General features: G+C 39.7%; 1 protein-coding gene across 2 annotated transcripts in view; it reads right to left on the bottom strand.

Moving 5' to 3' along the window:
- Positions 1–6,068: 6,068 nt before the first annotated feature.
- The window catches only part of LOC132820535 (cysteine and histidine-rich domain-containing protein 1-like), a 63,189-nt gene continuing 58,969 nt past the window's right edge, over positions 6,069–10,288 (bottom strand). For both annotated transcript variants that reach the window (XM_060832776.1, XM_060832777.1), the window contains one exon: positions 6,069–6,578. In XM_060832776.1, the coding sequence (XP_060688759.1) occupies positions 6,294–6,578 (285 nt within the window). In that variant the 3' untranslated portion in view covers positions 6,069–6,293. The remainder of the gene's footprint in view (positions 6,579–10,288) is intronic.

Here is a 10,288-nt window from a genome sequence, read left to right as displayed (position 1 = left end):
TTTATTTAATTGTTTTCACTTCTTGCCTCTCGCCACGCACTATTTAATTGTTAAGTTGTTATAACATGTATTTCCTATCCCGCTGACTCTAACTCCTTTCGCTTTCAAACTTTCACTCCAACATCAAGACCGTCATTTAATCAATCGAGACCAGAGCTGTCGTTGCTTGGCTGAAGTTTCATTTCTTTACGGGGACAAGAACAGAGACCAGCAGGTCCATGAATTCAGCTCACGACCGGTGGACCCCTTTAGCTGAACCATCCAGCGATTCTTCTCTAAGTGGGAATACATGAAGAAGGGTGATTTCCCTGCAGCTGAGAAATGGCCAATTATGAGAAGGCACTGGAATTTCTAGATTCCCACCATAGGGAATCATTCCCACCATTCGGGAAAAAAAATGCCCTAAATCTCCTGCTCCCTAACTGAAATCTATGTCCCCTGGTCATCAATCCCTGCACTGAGGGGAAAGGTTCCTTCTTGTTTAAGTCCTTGTCCCTTTCAGTTACTTGGTCCTCCTTTGCTCTGCGTATTCTCAAAAACCCTCCATGTCTTCAGCATTTGTAATAAAATCTGAAAACTTTATCAGTCTTTTCATTTAATCTTATACCATCCATAACTTGGTTTAGGAGTCATGGTGGATTGACTTTTTTTTTCAGTTTTTGCTTTTTGAAGGAATATATGTCTGTTGGAAATCACAAAATAGTTCTTTAACAACCAAACGTTGCATATGTATTTTCCAAATCCATCTCAGCCAATTCATGAGTCATGCCTTTGTTTTCCTCATTCAAATTTAACACCCTCAGCCAAACTGAACTAGTTCACTATCAAATGTAATGCAAATTTCTGTCATTTTGCATTACTCATCCCCTAAAAGCTGTCTTACAACAATAGTATTAATCAGCCCTTTAAGAATACATAATGCCAGATCTCAGTTGACTGACTGGATTGTTGGTTTACGATGCAATGTGATGCTCACAGCAAATGTTCAATTCCTGCATTGGCTGAAGTTGCCAGGAAAGTTTCTCCTTCTCAACCTCTCCCCTTGCCTGAGGCATGGTGAACCTCAACCTGAACTACCATCCGTTGTCTCTCTAATGAGAGAGCAGCCCTATGGTCTGTTGAGACAACAGTGACTTTGTTTTACAGTAGATCTAAATTTAGTCTGATATTCAACATGCTGCACTAGAAAAGCATCCCCAAGACACCCCAGAAACTCTTCCTGCACAGCTATATTGCTCAGTTGGTTTACTCAATCTTAATGCAGATTATATTCGCCAATGATGCCCATGTTACACATTCCTCTCATCTCTTAATTAACACCTTGCCCCACACCACCATTAAAATTTTGTTATTTCAATAACAGCAAACAAAATCTGTTAGACCTAGCTGATGTTTAGCTCCACCCAACAGATTCCACACATTGTTCTTCTGATCTGAGATCCACCCTTCCTTAATGTACTGGTTCCATCTCTTATTTTCAGTGCAACTCTACCACCTTTTCCTTCTTGTCTGCCTCTCTTAAATGTTGAGTATTCGGTCCCCAGCCATGCTGCTGTAATGGCAATTTGATGAACCCATTTACCTCTATTTGTAACTTTAGATCATCTACCTTCTTGGAATGCAGTAAAGAGCAGTGTCCTTTTGAAATCATTGTACGTTCAAAGCAGCTTTGTTGCTCTTGTTTCCTTGGCTGTTTTTCTGCTTCCTGATTCCAATTTAACTCCCTTCTAATGTAGGTTACCCACTCCTGTTTACATTTCCCCAAACAATCTAGTTTAAAACCATCACTGACAGTATTAGCAAATTTCTCTGAGAATATCAGTTCCAGTCCTGGTACAACACAACCCATTTAAAGTTTGTGAGAAGATTTGTAGCTCGGGTGCTCGTTGTTGTGGTTCTGTTCGCTGAGCTGGGAGTTTTTGTTGCAAACGTTTCGTCCCCTTTCTAGGTGACATCTTCAGTGCTTGGGAGCCTTCTGTGAAGTGCTTCTGTGCTGATTCCTCCGGCATTTATACTGGTTTGAATCTGCCGCTTCCGATCGTCGGTTGCTGTCCGCTGCAGTGGTCGGTCTATGTGTCTGTTGATAGAATTTGTGGATGAGTGCCATGCCTCTAGGAATTCCCTGGCTGTTCTCTGTTTGGCCTGCCCTATAATAGTGGTGTTGTCCCAATCGAATTCGTGTTGTTTGTCATCCGAGTGTACGGCTACTAGGGATAGCTGGTCGTGTCGTTTCGTGGCTAGTTGGTGTTCATGGATGCGGGTTGTTAGCTGTCTTCCTCTTTGTCCTATGTAGTGTTTTGTGCAGTCCTTGCATGGGATTTTGTACACTACGTTGGTTTTGTTCCTGCTGGGTATCGGGTCCTTTGTCCTGGTGAGTACCCGCGCAATTTCATCACCAGATGCCTTAGGGAACGACAACGGAATGAGGACATGCCACAACCCAAAGGACTGGCCACACTCCCATACATCAGGAGCATTTCTGAACTGACAGCCAGACTGCTGCGACCATTAGGACTCATAACAGCACACTAACCAACAGCCACTCTCAGACAACAACTCACCAGGACAAAGGACCCGATACCCAGCAGGAACAAAACCAACATAGTGTACAAAATCCCATGCAAGGACTGCACAAAACACTACATAGGACAAACAGGAAGACAGCTAACAACCCGCATCCATGAACACCAACTAGCCACGAAACGACACGACCAGCTATCCCTAGTAGCCGTACACTCGGATGACAAACAACACGAATTCGATTGGGACAACACCACTATTATAGGGCAGGCCAAACAGAGAACAGCCAGGGAATTCCTAGAGGCATGGCACTCACCCACAAATTCTATCAACAGACACATTGAACTAGACCCTATATACCGACCACTGCAGCGGACGGCAACTGACGACCGGAAGCGGCAGATTCAAACCAGTATAAATGCCGGAGGAATCAGCACAGAAGCGCTTCACAGGAGGCTCCCAAGCACTGAAGATATCACCTAGAAAGGGGACGAAACGTTTGCAACAAAAACTCCCAGCTCAGCGAACAGAACCACAACAACAACCCATTTAGTTTGGACTTGCGCAAGTTCCAAAACCCAGAGCTCAAGCTTGTGCAGCTGGTGAAACTTCCTGCAGATGTTTGTCTAGGTCATGTGGACTGTCCATGATGTAATACAGACAGTAAAATGTACACTTGTCTTGTCTCAACTGACCTGCAATTCTGGAACTCTTAAACTATTTGTTAACCTTAGAGTAAATATAAACTAACTATACAAACTTGCTAGTAAAAATTTACGTATTAATTATATTTTCTTTATTTACATTATATTATTTTACTTTGTTTTGACTAAACTTTTCTGATTTGGAGGTGCCGGTGTTGAAGTGAGATGGAGAAAGTCAAAAATCTCACAACATCAGGTTATAGTCTAACAGGTGTATTTGGAAGCACTAGCTTTCGGAGCACTGCTCCTTCATCAGGTGGTTGTGGAGTAAAAGATCATAAGACACAGAATTTATAGCAAAAATTTACATTGTCATGCAACTGAAAGTATATATTGGGGGAAAAAAAAACTGGATTGTTTAAGTGTGTCAACTTTTAAAATGACCATGTTGGTTTCAGCTCTGGTGCTTGTTTCTTCAGCCAATGAAAGCACTTCCTCCCTATCAATTCTGTCCAGACACTCATGATTTTGAATCTCTACAAGGAGTCTCCCCTTAAATCTTCACTTTTCCAAGGAGAACAACGCAAGTTTCTTCAATCTATCCACCGAACTGAAGTTCCTCTCATCTCTGGAGCATTCTGGTCAAATCAGTTGTGGCACTCTTTTTTTTTTCTCTAATGATTTTTCATCCTTGCCTGGATCTGGAATGTAAAACTCTAGATGCAGCTGAATCTGTATTTTACATGGGTTTCTCATAAATTGGTTGCTATTGTATTCAATGGGTGGAATTTTCCCAGCAGTTTAATGATATGAGTAGTGGTAGGAAAGTTGGGGGAAATGACACAAATAAAAAAAATTGAGACTTTTGCCATTGAGAAATAAATTCCAATTTTCCCTTTGAGGTTTCAATGGCTAGATGAGAATCTCACTTGTAAGAGATGAGGACCCTACTTGCATGCATAAAGACCTCACCTAGCTAATGTCTCATTTTTATGCTGGTTGGCATTCTCCCAGGTATGTAAGTAACCAGATGACACCAATTCCTGACTTGTAATTTGGAGTGGTTACCTGGCATTAGCAGCACATCAGCATCTCTTCTGAGCCTCTATGTTGGCCAATATTTCCCAAATTCTGAGAACATACACCATGGCAGCAACTGCCTGTACCCTTCATCCACAGACTTCGATATTTTCCAGATCCCCACCCTCGACAGATACAGTTCGGCACTTCGGTATTGTTCTTTGAAGTCTCAGCTGTACAAAGAGTATTATGGGTGAGTCCGAGATGTATTTTTGTAGTGGCCTGTTGTTACTGAGTGGTTACCTGGCAGTTCTGACATTTGCAAATCAATATTCTGCTACTTTATTCTACAGTTGGTTTGCTACAATGCATGTTTCTTCAATACGAATTAGCTTAGCACAATTGAAGAACTTAGACCATTGTTTGTAGAACCTGAACTTTCCTGACCTGCATTGGCTAAAATGCGATTCCAGCCCCATTACTTTAAATGGTGTGGCTATTGTGCAATTTTCTTATAATGCAAGATTGCACGAGAACAGAACTATCGTGCTATATCAGAACCGATTTGTACTATTATATTATGGTTACTAACTATCCAACGAGCAATTGCTTCCAAAACTTGTAACAGTGTAAAAATATTAGATGTGATTCTGCAGTTGGAGAACATTTGCTGGATAATCCAACTGTGCAAAAAATTCTACTGAACCAAATTAGGATTGCCAATGAGGCTGGCAGTGTGGTGCACTGTGTATACATAAGTGAATACAGAGTTCTGGTCTTTGCAGACAAAGTCTACATGCACTGCGTCTGTTTGAACGCAATAGGGTGACAGGACAACTCTTTCATAAGAGTCAAATTGCCTGGTTTAAAATTTAAGCAAAACCTGAGTTAATTGTCAATCTTAATAAACTGGTTCATGAATTGGAGATTTTTAAAAAATTGAGAATCAGAGGACGATTTGATGGGTGTTCAAAATTATCAATGGTTTTGTTTGAAAGTAGTTATTCCTCCTTTTTTACTTAATGGAAAAAAGGTCAGTAGTCAGTGGAGACAGATTTAAGATGATTCACAAAAGAAACACATTCAACAAGAGAAAGCGAATTAAATTGCTCTGAGATGTGATCTGGAATACACTGACTGAAAGGCTCATGGAATGAGATTTAATAGCAAAGTTCAAAAGATAACTGGATAAATGTTTGAAGGAAAATATTTAGAGCTATGGGAAAAGTGCAGAAAGTGAGATTAAATTGTTCCAAAACATAGGATGGTTTGAGTGGCCTCCTTTATTGATGTTGTATTCTATGAATAGATAGATGATTGTTAACACCCAAGTACCATGCAAAATTCTTAATTACTAAGATAATTGCCTCAATTGAAAGACAATATATTAATTGCATAAGTAAAGTTGAGGTTGATAATGTGCCAGTCTAAATGTATTCCTTGACACTGCAGTGTCCTGCCTGCAGCATTATCTTAAATCTTTGAATTTTCTAATATCTGTTCTTCACCACTAATTCCCTCTTCTTCTACTGGCCTAATTTGACATAAGATTACAACCGTGGCTCACATTTTATTGATGACCCTTTAACACATTGTAAGCTCCCCATTTTCTTTTCCCCTGGATGGCATATTTGCAACTTCGCTTGATTTTCCTTGCATTTCATTCCCTTAACAATTGAGCATAAATGTCAAAAATCTTCACTTCTTACAGTTCACAATTCTTTTCTGTCTATTTTGAGTCATCAGGACAGAAATAAATTTTCTCCTTTTTTAAGTTTTTCATTATCATACTAGTCTATTTGATAAGATATTGATACTGGTAACTGGTTGGTACTTTCATACTTTTGTGGCATTACAAGAAGCACAATTAAAGTCAGATGGAAATGCCATCATTGAAAAATCATTTATTTTCAACTTGCAGTCTTTTACATTTTGCGATGATACATGATGGTCCACACTGTGAACTAAGTTCCAGAAATTCTTGATAGAAGGAGACTGTCTTACAATAATAATCTAATAGACCACATCAGACACGTGGAATTGCACAATAGCGGTCTTTCACTATTTGTATTGTGGAGTCTTAAATGCTACTCAACATTAAATGCATCATTAATCAAATTCCTCATCGGTATCAGAAAGTCCTAAACTGTCATCGGATTCATCCTCCTCTAAAGGTGGTGGTTCATCTCCCATGTAGAGTTCCTTATGCTCCTGGATTAAAGGTTTACTTTCTTTATCTTTCTCTTCCTTTCCATTCTTTTCTTTCTGTTCCTTATCTTCAACTTTGAGAGGTGGCAATTCAAGTTTGGCCCAGGTCACAGGATCTCTTTTTTTAAGGTTGATTTCCACTTTTGTTGGGCCCATATTGACATAGCTTTTTTCTACATCCACAACCTAAAGAAAGGAGTGAATTTAAATCAGAATTACTCTTTTCCAAAGTCTTGCTCAATGGCTGCTCTGAAGCTGATTGCATCCAAGGCAAATTCAAATTCTGTAGTAAAAACTTTTCTCCTATACACAACTGTTACCAAATATTTTCTCATTAAAAATACTGCTACTTTAGGAATCTTTACTTGCAGTGCAGAGAGCATCCTCTACTGGCCAGTTATAAATTAGTACTGAACAATCTCAGCCATCTGAATTTGAATTGGCTCACTTCAGAAGTGTTTATGTAACAATTATTAATAAGCGTTATTTTTTTTGCCGTGTTTTTCCATTTAACACTTAAAACCCTTTAAATCTTTGCATATCTCTGATTCAGCTGCCATGAGGATTTTCTTACCTACAATAAAACAAATCCTAATTTTATTACCGTGACAACAATATTTTCTCTTTTGTACAAGTCAACAATCTAATCCGCAACTGGAAATGTTTTGAAATTCTATTATGGTACGTTGGTAACATCTGAACCCTGCACCGGAACTGTGTAATGACATTACTGAGCAGCTTGATTTAAACAAGTAGGTTAAACCTTTTTAAAAATGAAATACTGTTACGCAATATCAGTTACAGATATGTTTAATGCCTTTATAGGATACTCTTCTACCGGCTATGGAGCTGGTGGCTTTTCTCTGAAATTAGCAGTAGCAGCGTCAATTTGCATTCAAATAAACCTTTAACATACACAAAATCCCAAAGGCAGGTAGAACTTAATTTGTAGGCTGAAATAACTTTTTGAAGGAGTTCCCAAAGGTTTGATCAAGAATGATCTTAAATAAGATGTGCAAATTTAATTTTAGTTGTTTTCCAACCAAATTGCTGATAGCAAATTGGCAGAGTTGGATGAGGACAATGCATAAGTAGAAGCCCAATTCACAGGTATTAAAGACCAAGATTATGAACTGCAAAAAACAACTAGGATGCAGATAATCTAAAACATGGCAAACACAGTGGGTATAGGATACTAGGTTGGTGTGGGCAAATAGGAAGATGCAGCTGACAGCAGATGCAAATCTGGCCTTGGGGAATAGAGGCAGTACGGGAACAGCCTGAGCCTGAACAGAAGTGGCAGATAATGGACTATGGGTGGGAATGGACTGGTGGCCTGGGACCTGAAAGCCGAGGTCTGTAATAACAGAAATAAGTGCCAGTTTTTGTTACATGGAAGCAAGAAATCGGAGATAGTATGGAATAACTGCCAAATTAGGCAGGCAAAGGTGAATTAATGAAAGAAAATTAATTAAAAAGCAAGAAATAAAATTTGTATATAAATTGTTTATATAAACAAACGAATGCAAAAGCCAACCTATGCACATCAAGGTCCCATGAAAACTAATAATGTAAGTAACTAGATAATCTATTTTCATTATCTTATTACAGGAGGATTCTGGGTAATCCAGTATGGAGGATGGCAAAAATTTCTGGCTTTAACAGCTGCTCCTTTTTGTTTGAGGTATTTCAGGTGTTGGAGGTGATTTCCTCAAATTCCAGGAGCAGCAATTACTGTTTTATATGCTATTGTATTGTTTTGGAAGTTTGGAAAAAAAAAAGTCAAAACAACAGCAGTTTGAAAAGGGAGAAGAACCAACAAAGGACATTTTTTAAGAGGCATTTGGATGGGTATATGAATAAGAAGGGTTTGGAGGGATATGGGCCGGGTGCTGGCAGGTGGGACTAGATTGGCTTGGGATATCTGGTCAGCATGGACAGGTTGGACTGAAGGGTCTGTTTCCATGCGGTATACCTCTATGACTATGAATAAGATACCTGTGGTGCATTCCTATCTGATCTAGAAGCTCTTGCTTCATGTCCCACTTAATGGTCAATAAAAATGTGTTCATAATATGATCAAACTGGTCATGGACAAAGTTGTAATTCCTTCTGAAATTCCAATGGCCAGGAGTTAACAGCTGGAGAGATTACGGGTTAGTTGTGTGATGGAATGAGCTCTAGCGTCTCTACGTAAGTGCTGGTTGCCACAGGAACTTGAACTGTTCGGGTGAGTGGTTCACTCAGTTGGCTGATTGATTCACATTGGCAATGATGCCAACAGCATTGGGTTCAATGCCTATTGTGATCTAGTGACCTTGGACACCTTGGGATCTTTTACATGCAAAGCAAATGGTGCCTGAATTAAATCCTTCAGCTGAACAAAGTGACTCAATTTCACAGTACAGTATTGCCTTTAATTGACAGCTTGCATTATTTGCTGAAATCTCTTGAATGAGCTGAAAGTCACAAGCTCTGGACAGAGATTAAAGACACCATAAATATTAAGTAGAATGTAATACTGAATATGGACAAGTTAGTTATAAAGTTATAGTCAGTTATAAAGCTAATGATAAACTGCCAAAGACCTAGCAGTCATTGCACATACTGCATGAATCAATTTCTCATAATATTTAACATGGGACTTGTAAATCTAAGCTTTGAGATATAAGAACTATAAATTAATATGATGCACAAATAAAATTCAGTTTCAGACTGTTTTAATCTGGTGTTCAGTCAATAGTTTTCCTCTGGTGAAATTGGATCCATTAGAAATTAGGTTGAAACTGTCCAAATGTTTAAAACATCTCAAGCCTTCACATGACAGACTGATGTCCATCACCCTCCCATTTAAATCAAGCCAGGTTCCATAAGTGGAAAAAATGGTGATAACTTTCTTTCAGACAAGGATAAATGACTAAACAGCAAGTAATTTGTTACCTGCTTCCCCAAGCAGTGTGATGGAATATTTTGCATTTGCCTGGATGAATATAGCTCCAGAAATACAGGATGCTGTTGTTGTTGTGAGCTACAAATGCCCCGAGCTACAAATCTTCTCCCAAACTTTGAATACAGGACGCTTGACACCATCCAGGACAAAGCTAGCCACTTGATTGGCATCTCATTCAGCACTTTTGCTTGAACCCTCCAACAGTGATACACATTGGCAGCAGTGTATACCACATATGACATGCACTGCAACAATTCTTCAAGCTCCTTTTGAAAATACCTTCCCAATCTGTGACAACTATCATCTAGAAGAACAGGGACAGTATATACATGGGAATGGCATCAACTGCAGATTCTCCTCCAAGCCACTCACCATCCTGACTTGGAATTCCATCATCACTTTTTGCTGGGTCAAATTCCTGGAACTCCCTCCCCAGCAGCTTAGGTGTCATCAGCACCACAGGGGCTGCAGCGGTTGAAAAAAGCAGCTCTGCATCACCTTCCAAAGGGGCAATTAGGGAATGATAAGAACCATAGAATCTCTACAGTGTAGAAACAGGCCATTTGGCCTAACAAGTCCATACTGACCATCCGTACAGTAACCCACCTAGACCCATGCCCCTACCCTGTTACTTCTACATTTTCCCCTGACTAATGCACCTAACCTACACATCACTGAGCACTATGGGCAATTTACATGGCCAATTCACCTGACCTGCACATCTTTGGACTGTGGGAAGAAATCCATGCAGACACTAGGAAAATGTACAAATTCCACACAGACAGTCACCTGACGTCAGAATTGAACCTGGGTCCCTGACGCTGTAGGGCAGCAGTGCTAATCACTGAGCAACCGTGCTGCCCTGTCCAAACACTAAGTGTGAAAGCCACTTTTTATTTTGAGTGTGGTCTATAAAATAGGATAAGACGCTGCTTTAAACAAGGGG

This window comes from Hemiscyllium ocellatum, chromosome 11, assembly GCF_020745735.1.
Source record: "Hemiscyllium ocellatum isolate sHemOce1 chromosome 11, sHemOce1.pat.X.cur, whole genome shotgun sequence".
NCBI classification, from domain to species: domain Eukaryota; kingdom Metazoa; phylum Chordata; class Chondrichthyes; order Orectolobiformes; family Hemiscylliidae; genus Hemiscyllium; species Hemiscyllium ocellatum.
The sequence above is the reverse complement of the archived record's forward strand: the minus strand, read 5'-3'. Positions and strand labels throughout refer to the sequence as shown.